At 40.7% G+C, this 18,637-nt stretch overlaps 1 protein-coding gene across 5 annotated transcripts in view; it reads right to left on the bottom strand.

Annotated features, from left to right (window-relative positions):
• Nucleotides 1-18,637, bottom strand: part of ADGRF5 (adhesion G protein-coupled receptor F5) — a 103,392-nt gene that overhangs the window by 7,526 nt on the left and 77,229 nt on the right. For 3 of the 5 annotated variants that reach the window (XM_010356506.2, XM_010356505.2, XM_030929356.1), the window contains 8 exons: nucleotides 18,008-18,211; nucleotides 11,698-11,868; nucleotides 8,827-8,946; nucleotides 8,457-8,666; nucleotides 6,504-6,716; nucleotides 4,629-4,784; nucleotides 2,318-2,526; nucleotides 143-322 (listed from right to left, as the gene is read on the bottom strand). In XM_010356506.2, coding sequence (XP_010354808.2) covers nucleotides 143-322; nucleotides 2,318-2,526; nucleotides 4,629-4,784; nucleotides 6,504-6,716; nucleotides 8,457-8,666; nucleotides 8,827-8,946; nucleotides 11,698-11,868; nucleotides 18,008-18,211 — 1,463 coding nt within the window. The remainder of the gene's footprint in view (nucleotides 1-142; nucleotides 323-2,317; nucleotides 2,527-4,628; nucleotides 4,785-6,503; nucleotides 6,717-8,456; nucleotides 8,667-8,826; nucleotides 8,947-11,697; nucleotides 11,869-18,007; nucleotides 18,212-18,637) is intronic. The other 2 variants (XM_010356508.2, XM_010356507.2) reach the window with 1 other exon arrangement.

The raw sequence follows: 18,637 nt of genomic DNA, 5'->3' as shown, positions 1-18,637 counted from the left end.
CTGTAGCTGGCAGAACTATCCTGAGCATTGCTCTGGAAAAGACAGAGAAGCTGCAATGGGGAGGAATTATGTTTCTTGAACACAAATTCTGAGGGGTGAAAAGGTAAGACCCAAAACTCCTGCAAAGGTTAGGCAAACTCACCATCATCGTTTCTGAATTTACTTCGGTTGGAACTGTTGAGAGCAGATCAAGGATGTTAATAATGGCTCCCAGACTCCCAGGAGAAGAGCTGATTTCATGTTCCGCTTTGTCTACGCTAATAGAAAGATCCTTCAGGTATGTAGGGAGCTTCTCATCCTGAGAGGGGCTCTTGATCAAAGCCTAGTAAAACAAAAGCCAACACGAAAAAATTTACCAGTCAATTCAGCTATTGAATCCCACTGATCCATCCCTGGCAAAATCTTTCACATCTGTAGTTTCCTTTTTGCTCCATTTCCATAAATATGTCCCGTAAGATGGTGTGCTTATCTCTTAAGCACCCCATGCAAGCTCTTCAGAACAGAATATGACATAAGGCCACACACAGAAGGGGCACAAACATATGTCAACCTGATAGCTAGCTGGAACACAAAAGGGAAGCTAGATGTGATTGCTAGAGAAGTAGGTTAAAGTTGAGTGCAATGGTCGCTTGGATAGTCGGCATGGAAGCACAGTTGCCACTCTTTGGTTTTCCTCATATCGGTTACCCTGCCGGCCATTAAAGTGACTGACCCTTCCAATTTTCCAGGGACTGGTCTGGTTTATACATTTTCTGCTAGTGTAATTATTAAGAGTGCCCTCTTATATTCTTAAAATGTGTCCCGACTTGGATGATAGATTATATGGTCACCCTACCTATAATGATTACACTTCTGCTTTCTAACTCTCTCTTCCTTATACACATAGAATCGCTCAAATTCTGTCTTTTATGAAAAGCATTTGTTGAAAGTTCCAACCCAGGAAAGTTCCTTCCTCTGAATGCATAAGTATTGGTTTTATATAACATACTTTCATTTGTGGCATCTCTAGTAGTGTCATCTTGTGTTCTAATTTCAATGTTGCTCCAATTAAATTATAAGCTCCTTAACAACATGAACCATGTGCTACATTTCTTTGCATTCTTCTCATTCCCATAATTCCTAACATAGTACAAGTCATATATCTCAGCACACAGTAAGTACCCAGTAAGTATATGCTGAATGGATAAATCAAAAGAAGCATGATAGAGCAGCATGATCCTTTTCCATTGAAAATGTATGTAGGTATCTAGAATTGGGACTTGGGCTGACATCGAGTTCAGATTACAATTTCTATCTTTCTTCATTGGAATAATTTATAGCCCTCATGCCTCATCCATCAAGGTCCAGCTCAGATGCCTTTTTTTCTTTTCAAGCAGATCTTCTTAATGTATCTTAGCCAAATTAATGTGTATGTAACTACCCAATTCGATTATATTCTTTATCAAATCAGAGACCAAGATCTGATTTGGCCCATTTACCTTGACAGCACCTATAATCATGCTTTGCACATAGTAGATATTTTAATAAATTTGGTGTGAGATAAGAGGAGAGATAGAAGTTAATTAGACAAAACACAAATAAGTATTACCCTTTTTTTTTCAATTATTTTCCTAGTGGTGAGAGGATTTGGAATTGGTTGTCTGAAGATGTCATCATTGGCTATAATGTCACCAGTGCATCACCAGAATTTTTTAAATGTAATTCATGGAATTTTAGGAGTCTAACAACAAATCAAGTGTGGAGGTACCATTTATTTACGTTGACAGAAGGAAAGGAACTTCTCCCCTGTTACATAGCGGTAACCTCTATAGTAGGTAAGAGAGGCAGGGTAGTTGCTTCTTCAAAAGTACAAATTACTTCCAAGTAGTGAGAAAATCTCATACCTCTAAGAGCATCAAGTCCAGCAATTTTTTTTTTTAAGAAATTGATGAAGTTTTTTTTAAATTGCTCCTTTTTCTGAAAGGATTATAGCAATTTTCTTGACACCAACATTACCCAAAGGAGAGCAATAAGAGAGAGGATAATACCACTGCCCCCTGGAGGTATGGAACACATGGTACTGAGAAGTCAAGGTCAAGGTATCTAGCAGGTCTGAGAGCAGAACACATACTTAGTTGTCTTAGTATTTGAATCGAGACATTTTGTGTGTGTGTGTGTGTGCATTTCTAGGGTTGCATCTCCTTTGGAAATACACAAATGAATGTAGTTTTGGAGCAACACAAAGCAGCACCAAACCCATTTTCCTAAGTGCTGAGAAATATGATCAGCCAGACAGATTGCCCCACCAAGAGCTCAGAGTGGAAGCTTTAAGGATCACCTTAGCCATCTGGAGCAGACTGTTTACTGGGGCAGAGATGCAGTCATTTCTCTTCTCCTTCCACTGGGAGCCTACACATTTGTAAGTGATGATCCCACCAACAGGACTGTCAGGGCTGTTGGGAACGTTCGAGAACTGGCATAGCTTCTGGATGACTTTCCCGGGCTCTCCGACACCTATTACGGGATCTTGGCATGTGATGTTTTCCCCTGTGTTGGAAACATTGAAATAAAAGGGATAATTGCAAGGAAGAGACAAGATAGTAGAAATACGATCAGGCCAAGGTAGAATTTTGATGTTTGAATTCATGTTTCTCTTTACTTTCAGTCACCTTTTCAGAGCCACCCAATTTCTTAATTTTGCCCCTGATTTTCCAAAGCCCCTCTCTGCTTTCCACGTGAACCTGACTTTTTTAATCTGAATTTGCTCTTCCTAACAGAATTTTATACCTTAATCTGGAGATTCTCAACTGTGTCATATTAGACTCAGCTGGGGAACTTTTGAAAACACCAGTGTCCGGGCTAAGTAAATCAGAATCGTCAGGGCTGGGATTTAGGCATCAGCAGGTTTTTAAGCCTCCCTGGTGATTCCAGTGTGCTGTCAAGGTTGAGAATCACTGCCATAATCCAAAGACATAATTGGTAGTAGGAACTCCAGGTACCCATAACCTGAATATCCTAATCTATATGTTTAAGCATTTGTTCCTTCTGGTTTCCCTGAAAGGTGATTCTATTTCATCTCTTCTCATGACCAGGCAAGGATGGGGAAATGACACTTGCTGTGGAATCTCTCACGTCCAGTGGACCCCATGTGGAATCTCTCATGTCCAGTGGACCCAATGTGGAATCTCTCATGTCCAGTGGACCCAATGTGGAATCTCTCATGTCCAGTGGACCCTGACACTGATGAGACCCCTCCCTCACCAACTTTTTTTTTTAACATTAATTAAGATCTTAACCACGCTATACAAATCTTAAATAAGTAATGTTGTACTAGGAAAAAGAAGCAAAACCATATTTGGTATATAGAAAGAGGAGAAGAACAAAGATAAGTGAATAAAATGTGTTGGCTAAGATGAGTGAGGGGGAAAAGAAGAGGTGACCTTTGTTGCTGTACTTGTGCGAGGCAAGGTCGGGGGATAGTGACTCTAAATGGTTTCCTGTTTCGGTGTCCAGGGGATAGTTGCCAACATATGAGAATGACTACAAACCATTCAGTAAACTCAAACAAGCTCGGTGATAATGATCCTTTGTCTATTACAAGTCCTGTTACTGGGAAGATTTAGGAGCATGAGGAGTTGCTTATGGTAGAAGCCCAGGAACATCATTTATCCCTTGCCTTAACATAAGATCCTCCCTTAAGATGACCTTATATTAGGATGATCTATCCCTCTCTGCTACTGAGGGGATTTCCCCAGCATGGGCTAGCATAGCAATGACTCTGTAAATCATGACCTTTCACCTCAAAGATACTACGTGATGGCAAGTTGACACAGTGGTGGCAAAGGATGGGAAAGGCAGTTGGCTATTCTTGAGATCAATTGTTTTCATGTGGCCCTGTCTCAGAAAAACAGTGCAGTGTGGACACCTTTCCTTTACTGAAACTTCAGAGGATCTCAACCACGTCCAGATACTGTCCACTGCTATCTGCCTGGTGAACTCCTTAGCTCCCTGACTCAGCTAAAGTCTCATTTCACCTGCAAGCCTTTCCTGATCACTTCTTCCCCACCTGCCTTCAGCAGAGTTAAGCCACCCACAACATTTCTATTTAGCTTTTACCATATTACATGTAAGAATATATATATATAGAGAGAGAGAGAGAGAGGAAATCTCTCTGTCGCCCAAGATCGTGCAGTGGCATGATCTTGGCTCACTGCAACCTCCAACTCTTGGGTTCAAGTGATTCTCCTGCCTCAGCCTCCCAAGCAGCTGGGACCACAGATGCATGCTACCATGCCTGGCTAATTTTTTGTAGTTTTAGTAGAGACGAGGTTTCACCATGTGAGCCAGGATGGTCTTGATCTCCTGACCTTGTGATCTGCCCACCTCGGCCTCCAAAAGTGCTGGGATTATAGGCGTGAGCCACCGCACCCAGCCAATAACATTTTTTATCACATAGATTTCTCCCCCAGGCTTGAGGTCAGGGGACATGGCTTATTTCTTTTCTTTTAAATACCCCCATAGTGAGCCCAGGGCCTACCACAGTGAGGGTATTTAACATGTTTATTGAATGGGGATGAATGAGGGAGTGAATAAATGAATAAATCCCTGCCCTGACTATAACATCTTAAAGTAATTTAAAACGTTCTTACCAGGAACCAGATTCAGCTTCATAGATGGGCTCCAGACTGAATTATTAGCAGCATTGGTAAAGTGACAATACACGTCAACAGTTTTTGAACACCAGGAAACTGAGTTTGCGTTGAAATTGTGTTTGTAGCACACTTGTTTTTCGTTAACTTCTTTTTCTAAAGACAGAATTATTGAAAGAATTAAGTCACAACATGAGTCTCTAATGCACAAATTGTGTTAAGATAACCTAATATGAATAAACCTGTCCAAGCTTTCCCCAGGAATGTGCCACATTCATTTTTAACAGGTTTTACCTCTGACTCTCAGAAGCATGTAAGCCCACCTTTGCGTGTGTGCTAGCCAAAACTTCTCCTCTACCATTCATGACTCCAAGTCACACATTTTTGACATTCAGAATGCCCTTTCAGCATTCCACAAATCCTTCTTCCTATCTAAATTTCATCATGCTCTGAGCATCTATCCTATTCTGCCTTTACTATATTGGTACATAGTCACCTATTCATGAGTGTCTTCTCTACTAGACCACAAGCTGCTGGAGAGAAAGTATCTTGTCTTATTTATCTTTCCACCTCCTGGTGCTCAGCTCAGTATCTGACACATAGAAAGCACTGAATGTATGCATATTAAACACAGAATGTTGAAATGTTGCATATGTCAAAATCCAGATTGATTATATCCTTCTACCATACAGCCTTCTTTAAAGACTACAGTGTTTATTGAGTCCCCACTTTTCCGAACTTCCATTGTTTTTTCAGTCTGTATTATTCTGTTTGGATATTTTATATTATATGCATTGCCTTTTATGGCATGGGACCTTTTAGATATTAAAATATGTGCCCCACTTCTTTTTTCTCCCTTTCATTGCCTACTATGGTGTCTTGTGTTGAGTAAGTCCTCCAGAATAGTTATTGAAAGAATGAATGAGCTTGTAAATCCCTCATGAAGTTGTCTGTGTTTTGAGATTTTGGGTTGTGAGCTCATACTGGTTGATCTTAATCTCTGGGAATCCCTGGGGATCTGGATTAAGGTCTCCATCTACCAGAAAGACTTTGATTTATTTTTTCTTCTTTAGCTGGTTGACATAGGGTGCTACCAATGGACAGCTTTAAACTTAGGTTGGCACTCATGAACCACATAGGAAATATAAATTCAAAGCCCAAACCCGGGTGATGGCAGGACAACTATATTTCTGGGGGGAAACCTTTTGTCCACCCAGAGATGAGGCCAAGGTCTCAAATCTAGCAGATGAATTTTGTTTTCCTAGCTTAGTCTTTTACTGAACATGTCATTTTTGAAGGTCTTGACATTGTGTCAATGGGGTGGGAGTGCCCAGGTGCTGTTTAGGGAGCACAGTCTTTATTTTTATGCCCTCTGGAACCTTAAAACCCAAGGTTCTGACATTGGCAAATGCTCACAGGGAAGCTCCAGCATTAAAGCATCATTTCTATTTTATTTTCCTTTACTTTTTTGGCACTTGGTTATTTCTCATACTTTCTTACATGCTCAATTATGCCTTTAAAAGGATTTTCATGGCAGTTTTGTGGCATGCAACTTTATAGCATGGAGGAAAAGACTGTCAGAATATCTAGTCTGCCATATTCCTTAGAAGCGATCTCAATACTTTCTTCAACTTCTCCCAGTTCAAAAAAAGGGAGGGGGGCTCCACCATTGCAAACTCCCAAGATTGTACTACAAACCAATGAACCACTAGCCACATAGCAAAATAGAAGACAACAAAGACTCATGGGATTCTACTCTGTTAATTCTATCTCTGATACAGTCCTATGTCTCTTCATCCCTATTTTAAGAGTAAATTTTTAGACTCCACGTATGTGAAATAATATACTCTAACAATTCAGCAATCAGTATCTTACCAGCAGGAAGGGACAAGGAACCCATATGGAAAGTAACTTTGTAGTCTCCATCCTCCTCTATGCAGCACTTGATGTAATGGGAACCACTGCATGAAACTGCAGCTTCCAAAGGATCAACCATGATGTTCAGCTCTAGAGGCAGCGGGTGAACAACGACGTCTTTGGTTGCTATACTGTATGAATTCTTATATCTAAATATGCAGTGATAGGTTCCTGAGTAGAAGACAGCAAAAATGAGATGGAATGAAATAATCGCCCTTCAAAGGCATTTGCTGGGAAGGTTAAGAAGAGCCTTAATCTTCCCTCTCAAGCTTTAGTAAAGGAATACCATACCTTCCTGGACACTGGAGGAAAAAATGCTTGATTGACTCTTCTCCTGGGTTCTCCATGCATTTGAAGGACTAACCAATGACCATATAAATATGCACTTACTTTCAAATATAATTAAGTGGCTTATTCAAGGCCAAACAGCCAGTTAGCGGCAAAATTGGATTTCAAACCAGTTTTTCAATTACTACTCTAAGACTTTTCTACCAACCGAAGGAATAAATGGGAGTTTGGGTGTGCGCAGGGGTGGGGACTTTTTTGAAAATAATTGTTAACCTGATGGAACACTGTGCTGTTATGACGCCCCTGTCTCCCATCTCTAAGTGAGCAGGCACCTGCTCATCACGGCCCCAGAGGACAAGTCATCATTTGGGTAGCTGCCATGGAGACACACAGCAAGATTACAGGGCACGTACAGTTAAGTAAGACCCTTCAGTTTTCTTTACATTGCTTCCCATTGCCCCAGCTCTGGAAAAGTCAGAAGCAGCAGCTAATCAGAGGGCAAATGAGGAAAGAAAGGAAACTCCTTTTAATTTCTGCTAGGGGGAAGAAGGAATTTAAATTGAATATAAAATGACAGTATAGTAGATTTAGAAGAGAATATGACTTTTCAGTAACTGATTATGGGATTGTTTAATAGATTAACATGACTGGAAAAACTAAAATTCTTCCTGGGTTATTAGCTTTTAGTAGGAAAGAGTAATTGGACAGAGCAGGATTGAGGTCAGTCTGGAAGAAAAGTACTTCCATTTCCTGACTGTATACTACCAAGTCCAGCCCAAACAATAACTAGTTATTTCTACTATGTTGCCTCGGCTTTATATGAAAATATAAAGAAGACATGGGACTCACTGAATCTAGACTGATTAATCTCATAGTTAATGAAAGGCTTCAGAGTGGAGTGGCTAAGAGCTGGCCGCTGGAGCCAGTCAATCTGAGTTTGCATCCTGGCTCTGCCACTTGCCAGATGTATAACCTTGGGTAATTTACTTAACTTTACTGAATCTCAGTTTCCTCATCTGTAAAATGGGGTTAATAATAACAGTATCCTCTAGGTTTATTGTTCCACATGAATTAATACATTTAAATACTTTGCATAGTGACTATCACATAGTTAAGGGCTCAATAAATATGAGCTGTTATTGTAGCAGTTCTCTCTACCAATTTCTCTTTGCTTTTAAAGATTTGCATTTCCTCACAAAACAAACAATGGATAGAGGTAAACAGGAAATTAAAATGTGTTCCTTTTTTGGGAACCAGACTTACAAAATCTTTACCTAGCCGTCCTAAAGCACAGTTGGGTCAAACACTCACAAGTGTCTAGTGCAAGTACTTTTAAAAACAATCCTCATAACTTCATGGCAAGAGCACAGGGTCTGGAATTAGAGACACTAGTTCCATTCCTGGCTCTACAACTTAAGTTGTTTGAGCATATTTACTTCATCTGTAAATATGGAAATAATGGCATCTTCCCTCAAAGGACTGTTGCATTAAGTGTGAAGACATACTGAATTTAAAATGACTGGCATAGGCATGTCTCAGAGCAGACCCTACACAGATGGTAACTATTATTGCGTGTTTCTAAGAGCCCAGGCAGCACAATACAGTGTCTGGCCTTCCACTCACCATTCCACTCCCTGGTCGAGGTCTTGACTGTCAGTACTGATTCTGCTCCATCAGGATACCTCCTCGTGGTATAAAATCTTTGGTATATTTTAATTCCAGCAGAAGTATTCCAATAAACCTCATCATAGTTACTCACATCACTGATGCATTTTATAGAAAAGTTTTGTCCCTCAGAAACAGAAATTGTGTCCGGGGTCATTGTTAGATTGGCTGAAAAAAGGCAAACAATACAGACAAAAGAACACTGACAACAAGTTCAATGTGTAGTATCTCTGGGGACATTAACATATGAGTGAAACTTCAGAGAGGGACAGAAAAAAAAAAAAAATGAACCATCCTGACTCTACTCATGTCAAGGTAGGATTGGTACCTTGCTGCTCCCGGGCTTTACTTGTTTCTAGGCTGTTCCTGGTGGTGCTCTGCACTGTACTCATTTCCATCACATGCCTTAGGACCTCTTGCACTTCACTTTTGTGGCTGGAATTATCTCCTGATGATTAGCAGGGTAAAAGGTTGCAAACTTAGGAGTGTCGCCTTATCCCAAGCTTCCCTCCAACCTCCTCTGTAACACCTCAAGGGAGAACAAATGGCCGGGTTCCTCTAACAATCTCAATCTCTACTTTTTAAAAATACTTTTTAATAATATCACATTGTGTATTATTTTCTCTCTTTTAATATCTCTCCTCCACAAAAATGTGAGCCCTCAAGGGCTCTGTGTCTTTGCATCCCTGGTACTCAGCACTGGGCCTAGTACACAGTCAGTGCTTAATAAGTGAAAGAGTGGGCCAGGTGCAGTGGCTCACGCCTATAATCCCACCACTTTGAGAGGCTGAGGCAGGTGGATCACGAGGTCAGGAGATCGAGACCATCCTGGCTAACACTGTGAACCCCGTCTCTACTAAAAATACAAGAAATTAGCTGGGCATGTGGCGGATGCCTGTAGTCCCAGCTACTTGGGAGGCTGAGGCAGGAGAATGACCTTAACCCGGGAGGCGGAGCTTGCAGTGAACGGAGATCGCGCCACTGCACTCCAGCCTGGGCGACAAAGCAAGACTCCGTCTCAAAAAAAAAAAAAAAGAAAAAAAAAAAAGTGAATTCTGGAACTACATTTTAAGTACAAGAATCATAGAGCATATTGCCCAAATATAAGTTGGTTGAAAAGTAATGGCTAAGAACACAATTACTTTTGCACTAACCTAATAATTACACCTGCACTGTCTCAGGTAAACTGGGATATATGGGTACCTTAATTATAACTATAACTACAGTAATGTAAGTATTTATATGTAATTAATTTCACTATATATATAGTCCTCTAAGAAGCTTCTCACAGGCTCATGGAAAATTACTAATCAAAAATATTAATAGGACTATTACAAACATAAAACCTTATATGAGCCTCCCACTATTTTAGTCTAACTGTCCACTTTTCTTTGAGTATATCTTTACATGGTTGATATTTCAAAACACCATTCACTTCAGTCTTCTATAAGTGAACAGCTTCATTTTGTGAGCATACTGATGCTGGCCTACTTTCCCAGTCAGTGTCAAATCTTATTATTAATAATATTATTATTATTTTCTTTTTTGAGACAGGGTCTCATTCTGTCACCCAGGTTGGCATAATCATGGCTCACTGCAGCCTCAACCTTCTGGGCTTAGTTGATCCTCCTGCTTCAGCCTTCCAAGAAGCTGGGACTACAGACACACACCACCATGCCTGGCTAATTTTATTTTTATTTTTTATTGGTAGAGACAGGGCTTTGCCATGTTGCTAGGCTAATCTCAAACTCCTAGGCTTAAGCCATCTGCTCACCTTGGCCTCCCAAAGTGCTGGGATTACAGGCATGAGCCACCATGACTGGCCTAAAAATCTTAATCATAATCCAATGACATCAGGGCTTTTCACAGTTACCATTAGAAGCTGGGATTCAAATGTTCAGACACTGCCCAAAGCCACTCAAAGAAGGTGTAATGTGTCCCTGCATTGCCCTTCTCAGCCATAGGCATCTTGAGATGGCTCTCTAAGGCTTAGCTATTTCTGCGAGTAAAAAGAAGAAGGCTCATGGAACCATGAATTTGGTCCTCTTGACTCTCTGATGAGATTCCAAACTACCAGACCAGTGATTTTCAGCAAAGCCTTAACATGTCCCTAAGACAGGCCCCAGTTTTACGGACAGCGGTAAAGTTATGTTAAATAATTTGGAGAAAAATTAGTTTTATCTGAAAGCATTATTTCCCTAGAAGAGCTCATGAGTATTTTGAGCAATCTGCAGTTTTCTATAATGAGAACAGTTTTGATTATTTGAACATAGCACAACTCTTTGTGTTAAAACTAGGAATGCAAAACTGTTCTACCTGTAGATATATGATTATTATATAGCTATATATTATATATTATAGATATATATTAGATAGATAGATAGATAGATTATGCCCACATAAACATATTCTTGATCTTTGTAAAAATGCTAAGTCACAACAGCAGAAAACAGTTAACAAGTATTGCTTATATCAGTCCTTTCTCTAAACTTGTTCAAAAAGGGCCTAATGATTAATCTAAATTGTTGATTTTTGTAAGACAGGTGGAAAAACAAGTTTGAATGTCCTCTTTTTACACGTGGGGTGAAATCATAATGCTTTATGATATAAGGAGAAATGACAATTTTAAGAAGCCTACCTAAACAATTAATTGAGAGACTAACAAATCACTCATTCCAACCGCAAAATAACCAGAAAGAATCAGATTACTAAAGCTTTCTGCAGCATTGTCTCTGGAACAGGTGAAATGGGAGAGGAGGAATGAGGGAGGGTGTTGAGGGGTAGCGGGGGAGTGAGCCAGGATGTTGGAATTCAAGAATGAGAGAACCAGGTAATGAGGGAAAAGGGGAAAATTAGAGACATTATCCTCATTACACATTCAATGATAATAGGGATAACCTGAGTGGGAAACCGTACTTCCCACTCCACCTCCTGCCTTTCTCAGAGAATGCCCCGGGGTTCCTTCCTGGGAACCACTGTGTCCTGCCACAACCATCCCCAATTGTTAAAACACTCCCTCTGAATTTAAATGGCAGAGCGGGAAATCCTTTTCTATCTCCCATTGTGTGATTTGCCCTAACCACACTCCCGCTCTGTCCATTATTCTACTCATAGATATTTCCATAGCTCATAATTCATTGGCAGTACTTATTTAAGGTGGGACTTATTCGTGGCTAAAAATTCTAGGGAGAGTCCTTACCCACAGAGATGAATGTCACTTTTATGTTTGCACTGCCTCTGGCTCCATAGGCACTGATGAACTCGCAAGTGTAGACGACTGTTGTTCCAGAAGACCCGCTTGGGCATTGGGTTCCATCAGCCTTGACGGTGTATCTGCTGCAGCTAGAATCTATGTCTGTCTCAGGGGTTCCTGTAATGGGAAGCAAATTCTTGCCATCCCAGCTGGCTAACTCCTTTATTTAGTAGCAAAGAGGTCAAATCATTTTTTTTCACAAAAAGGAGTTACTATTTAAATAGATTTCTTCTCTGAACAGAGAGGAGGGTTTTATGGTGATTAGGTCTGCAGACTCTGTATCCAGGTTGCCTGGCTTCAGATCCCAAACTCCATCACTTACTAGCAAGATATTGTTGAGACAGTCACTTAACCACCTTGTGCTTCAGTTCTCCAGATACAAAATGAGGATTAATAATAGCAGTTACTTCCCAGGACCACCGTAAGGTTAAATGAGATAATATACATAAACTCTTAGAAAAGTACCTGACTGAGTCCTGCTCTAACAAAGACCATGAGCGATGGTGTTTAGAATGTGAAAAATAAAAAAGAGAAGCAAGCTGTTTGGGTATGGTTTAACTGGAAGAACACATGTCAGATTATTTAGAGTACTATGATTATTAAAAAGAGGAAGAAGCAATGCTGGGGCACCTGATATTCATCTCATTTGAGCTTTTTTCACAGCATGTTCCCTGTTTAAATCTCTGTTTTAGTGAAATCTTCAACTTCAACTTCATGCATTCTCAGTTACCAGCAGTTTTCCCTTCAAAATAGCTTGCTTTCCATACCTTCCTTTCCCTTCCCAGAAATATCATGCCCTCCACGCCATCTTTCCTCTTGCCTCGGGTTCTACAATGCCCTGTGGCAGATTTTTCCTACTCTAGTCCCTTTACCTTCCCTCCTCCCACCTTGCCTGCTGCCATGCACTCCTAAGGCAATCTTCAAACACTATCAATCTTCTGAAAATGAAGGAAAAACAATGAGTCTTTTCATTAGTTCCAACATAAATGTGTCTTTTTCAGCCCTGGCTGATCAACGATATTTGACATATTTTGATCAACATGTAACTAACTTTTCTGCCTAGACCCCAGAAAGGTTGTTTGAAACACCAAACTGATTTCCCTTTTCATCTATCTTGACTAAAGTACCTCCTAGCTCACAAACACGAGTGTCTGTGCCCATCTCTAAGGCTCACCCCTCCACTTATCTTTTCAAAATCTGCTTCTTCCAATTCTTCCAGGACATCCCTTCATCCTTTGCCCTTCCTCACCCTGTGTCTTTAATCTTTCCTTCCAGATTTCCTCCACTTCAACCCCCAGATACACTCAAGTCTCCCTTCCTGAAATGTTCTTTCCCCAGTCTGAACGCTCCCTAGCCACCACTGCATTTCTTCCTCTCTTCATACCATAATGCTTCTGCATTTTCCACCTCCAATTTTTCACTCCCATTTCTCATCAAGTCTTTGCAATTGGCCTTCTTCACCCTCTCCTCTGCCAAAAGTGTTCCTTTAAGGCCAACAGTGGCCTCCCCTCATGCTACTTTGACTGCAGCATCCCATTCTGCTGACCCCTTCTCTCTGATTTGGTGTGCTTGAGTCCTAGATGTCTCCTGTCCCTCTTTTCTCCTCATCCCTCCTTCTGGGTCTCCCTCTCAGGCTCTTTTCCTTCATCCCCTTCTTAAGGTTGCCCCTTTCCTCATCTTTTTCTCTACTGTCTCTCCAGGCAATCTCATCTATACCTATTGCTTCTAGAATAGCCCAGATTTGGATGACTCCCACTCTATTTCTAAGAGCAGCACTCCTGTTGGAAACTTTAGAAGCAAATTCCCAAGTGTTGCTCTGACATCTTAGGTACCTTCAACTCGATTGGTCCATTTAAGAACTCATCTTTTTTCTCCCCAGATAAAACCTGTACATCTTCCAACGTGTCCTTTCTTTGCTCTTGGCATTTCCCCAAATAAAAATCTTAAATTACTTGCCTGCACTCACCTTTTACCCCTACTCAATTGTAAGAAACTTTTAGATTACTCTTCTGAAATATCTCACTATTGTCTTACCCACTCCTACCCACAGTAACTTGCTCAGGCCCCATTATCTGTTGGCTGCCCATTGCACATGATTATAGCTGGGTCTCTATTTTCAGTTATTTGCCCCTGCAATCTATTGGCTATAAGGCCTTAAAACTTATTTTTCCTAAGTTCAGCTCTCACCATCTGATGTCCTCTACATTTGAAACCTTACCGTTGCCTACAGAATACAGTAAAATCCCTCTTCGCCTGGTATATTCAATTATTCACACTGTGATTCCAATCTGCTTCTCTTCTCTTTGTCTTCTTCTATAGCTCTCTCTGAAAAATTAGATCATCTCCTGGGCCTTGAACACGCCCTGTAGCTTTGCGCCTCTATGCCTGTGTTCACACCTGAAATATTCTCCTTCCCTCTTCCTCCTGCTGACTCTTACCGATCCTTAAAGACCCATTTATCTCACCAAACTAATGTACAGGGCAATGGTCTATGCAAGAAGGAGTGTACAAAGAGATGTACAGAAATAATGATAGTGTGCAGTGGGTAGGTTCCATGAAAGAGAAGTCAACATATTATGTGGATTAAAGGAGGGATGTTTTAGTTGAGAGATTAGGGAAGATTTCAGAGAAGAGGAAGATTTGCTCTAGGCCTTAACAGACATTTAGGATTTTAATAGATAGAAATGGGGGCTGTAGTTCTGGTATGTGGTTGTATGTGGGTTGCCTGTGAGTAAATCCGTTCTCCTTGGAAAACTTGGCATTCCATCAAGCTGCTTCAGGGGCTGGGGCTGTGTTGGGGGGTGGAAGGATAAAAAACTGTGTAGGCTCCAATCCCTTCATACTTCTTCTAACCAGAGCAGCTCCACTTCGGTCTGCTTTACACATTAGATGTGCTGTCAACGACGGGCAATTTTGCCTCCCTGGAGGACATTCGGCAAGGTTTGGAGACATTTTTGGTTGTTGCAACTGAAGATGTTACTGGCATCTTGTAGGTATAGGCCGGGGATGCTGCTAAATATCCTACAATGCACAGAACAGTTCTAACAGCAAAGAATTATCTGACCCAAAATGTCAATAGTGCTGAGTTGAGAAGACTTGCATTAGACAGCTATGCAAGATTCTGCTTGAAAAATGGATTCTATTGGTAACTCAGAAAACCACTGCTATAAGCAAAAACACAGAAGCAGCAGCATGCAGGTCTTGTTCAGAGAACAGTAACTACTTCTGTTAGGCTGAGATTCAGAGAAAGAGTGGAGAAAGGCTCCAAAGAGATGGTAAACTCAGAAAACACAAGCAGGACTTCCAAATTGGCATCATACACATCATGTTTCCTACAACACCCTGGGGCTCTGCAACCAGGGACCCTGCATGGGAGGTACTGAATACAGCTAATAAGTTGGCACTTCGCTTTCTGGAGAAGAGAAGGTATGCAATTACAATTTTGTTGTTCAAAGTTAGAAGACATCCCAGACCTTCCTCTATAACATGGTGGTGATGGTACCTACTTTGCAAGATTTTGGGTGGGGAGTGGAGAAAAACCAAGATGATAAATGTAAACATTGAAAACAGAGTTGAGGCCAGGTGTGGTGGCTCACACCTGTAATCCCAGCACTTTGGGAGGCCAAGATGGGCGGAGGTCAGGGGTTCGAGACCAGCTGGGCCAACATGGTGAAACCCCATCTCTACTAAAAATACAAAAATTAGCCGGGTGTGGTGGCAGGCACCTATAATCCCAGCTACTTGGGAGGCTGAGGCCGGAGAATCTCCTGAACCCCGGGAGTGGAGGTTGCAGTGAGTCGAGATCATGCTACTGCACTCCAGCCTGGGTGACAAAAGCAAGACTCTGTCTCAAAAAACAAACAAAAAACAAAACAAAACAAAACAAAAAAACAGAGTTTAATACATTGAATCTGCCACAATAACTATTTTGTGATCATGGTGATACCCTTAAAGAATACTCCTTCACTTTTTTCCCATGTGGGAGGAAATCTTCACTGAATTTTAGTTTCTTAAAGTTAGAAATTCTGCCATTGTTGATTATTTCCTTTCTGTCTCATCCTTTTCCAGAGTGCTTTGAATATGCAACGATTTCTGAGAGTAGGTCATTCATTCAGTTCCAAATGCTTTGGGTAAATTCTTTTGCTTGATTGTGTTCTACAGACCTGGAAAAATGGTTGTTAGTAGAACTTGTGGAATTTGGAGAAGATAGTTGCAGAGAGGAAGCAGCAAGGGCAGGAGAAAGAAGGGCAGGGTGCCAGGGCAGAGGCTAAATTCATCAGAGAAGCCAGGTCCCCAGGCGGCCAGCCCTGAGGCAGGAAATCCATTGTTCTGCAGTCATTCATCCCGCTCTAAGCATCTGCGCCACAGACTTCCTGGTTCCTTTGCCAGAAGGCCAGGTTTTTCACCTTTCGGGGTTGAAAGCTTCTGAGCCAGTACCACAGGAATTGTGCAAGGTCTTTCTTCCATCTGGCAGTTCCTTCAGGATACCTACACCTCCTCTTCCTTAGAAATCAGGGAAGTGACTCCACGTATCATGCGTTAATATTTTCAACAGTTACCACGTGCCTTTCTTCTGAGTACTTTAAAGTCTAATACAAATGCTTGAAGGTGAAACTCCTTTGCAAATTACATGTGCTTAGAAAAATTTGCCTGTAAATTGATAGTTTTGTTGTTGTTGTTGTTGCTGTTGTTGTTTGAGACAGTCTCACTCTGTCACCCAGGCTGTAATGCAGTGGCATGATCTCCACTCACTGCAACCTCTGCTTCTTGGGTTCAAGTGATTCTCCTGCCTCAGCCTCCCGAGTAGCTGGGACTACAGGTGCCCACCACCACACCTAGCTAATTTTTTGTATTTTTAGTACAGATGGGGTTTCACCGTGTTAGCCAGGCTAGTCTCGAATGCTCAACCTCAGATGATCCATCTGCTTTGGCCTCTGAAAGTGCTGGGATTATAGGCATGAGCCACCACCCCTGTTCTGATAATTTTAAAAAAATGATTTAATCTATTTAAATAGCTAAGGCTTTGTAAAGTGAAAGTTCCCCACACTAATGTATTTCATGGGTAAAGCTACATTTTACTTTAAAGACTTTCTTTACAGATAAGCACATTATACTGTTGCTTCTTAAGAGAAGAGTTGGATCTTGCTCTATGCAGTTTCTAGGTAGAACACTGTGCAAACTCTGCCTGACTAGCTCATTCCAGTGCTGGCCCACCACGCATGCATAATATAGTTTGGCCAAGATGACACTGGTTTTGTGAAACAAGACCTTTGGTGAGTCCTAATTCTTTCTTTCTTTCTTCTTCTTCTTCTTCTTCTTCTTCTTCTTCTTCTTCTTCTTCTTCTTCTTCTTCTTCTTCTTCTTCTTCTTCTTCTTCTTCTTCTTCTTCTTCTTCTTCTTCTTCTTCTTCTTCTTCTTCTTCTTCTTCTTCTTCTTCTTCTTCTTCTTCTTCTTCTTTTCATATTTTGACAACCTTGGATAAGTCATATAATCTGAACCTCAATTTCCTTATTTGAAAATTGGAAGTAAAATGCTTCAAATTTGTGGTCAAGCATTTAAAAAGCAGTAACATATTTTTTAAAGGGTTAATCATAAACTGTTATACAAAACAGAGTGAGTATTATTGTTTTAATTTATTACTATTATTATTATTCATCAATATAAACTGGAGGGTAGGGAACTTTAGGTAAGATTTCAGATTGAAAACAAAAGCTAATAGGATCAGAAATCATATGAAATGACTGAGAGACAAACAGATCTGCAGAGAGAAAGGGATAAAGCTGGAGGCACAGAGATAGAAAATATTGAGGCATGCATAGATACAAAGGCAGAGAAGTGAGAAGGACCAGACACCAGGAGAAGACACACAGAAAGGAGAAGCTCCAAGTCAGACCTCAATGACAAGTGACCTCATCCTTAGCTCTTTGCTGAAGATGAAAGGAAGGTGAGCACAAGCTTTTCTTGTCTTTTTTTTTTTTTTTTTTAGATCCAAAATGCCAGGATCCTTCTCTCTTGGGCTTTCTGCTGCTGGGATCTCATCTACAACCAAAGCATGACACTTGTGTGCATATGTTGTTGGAGTCTTGCTCTAGAGTGGCTAAGCTGGAGCTGGCATCAAACCTAATGCCTTTTCACAGTCTGAAATCCAGAAAATAGCAGCCATCTGACATTTCCCCTTCCACACACCACATCTCCCATTTCTACTTGGCCAAGAGGCAAAAACCTATTTACAAAAGGGCTTATCTAACATTCTCACCTGGAATACTTATTTTTCCTTCCTGCTTCCATTCTACTTTGCTCCAATTAACATTACTCTGACTGCAGCAGTTCAAAGATACAGGATTGTTGTCACACATCACCTTCATTTCTTCATTTGCCAAAATTTGGATGGGCATAACATCTATTTTCTTCTTGCCCTCATATTCAAAAATGTCTAGTATCAGTTTGCAAACATATTCACCTGCATAAAATACATGAAATCATGCATTATTACAACATATGCATATTTTCTTAGAGGAATGGTACCCTAATCTCATGGATCATGACAGTAATGACAGTCCTTGATGAAGCATCATTTTCAAAAGCATCTGAGACTTAGTCTAAAAATGCCTGAAAAACCATTCAGGAATTTAGGAAGTGCAGATATTTCTGATGCCACAAAGTGGAGTACAGAGATGTTCTGAGGAAATAGTAGAAATCTCAGGGACTTTGCTAATAAGGAAAAAAGTATAACAATAGAAGTAGGAAAGAAAAATTTGAAAAGCCTTGGAGAATTAGAAGAAGATAGATAATATTGCCATAGTATTTAACCATGTGGTAAATCAAAATCAACAACTACGTGATAGGAGCCATATGTCTATAGCCCACCTCATCATGTAGAGAAAAG

The sequence above is a fragment of the Rhinopithecus roxellana genome, chromosome 4, assembly GCF_007565055.1.
Source record: "Rhinopithecus roxellana isolate Shanxi Qingling chromosome 4, ASM756505v1, whole genome shotgun sequence".
Lineage (NCBI taxonomy): Eukaryota > Metazoa > Chordata > Mammalia > Primates > Cercopithecidae > Rhinopithecus > Rhinopithecus roxellana.
Note: the sequence above shows the minus strand (reverse complement) of the source record. Positions and strands in the feature narration are given on the sequence as shown.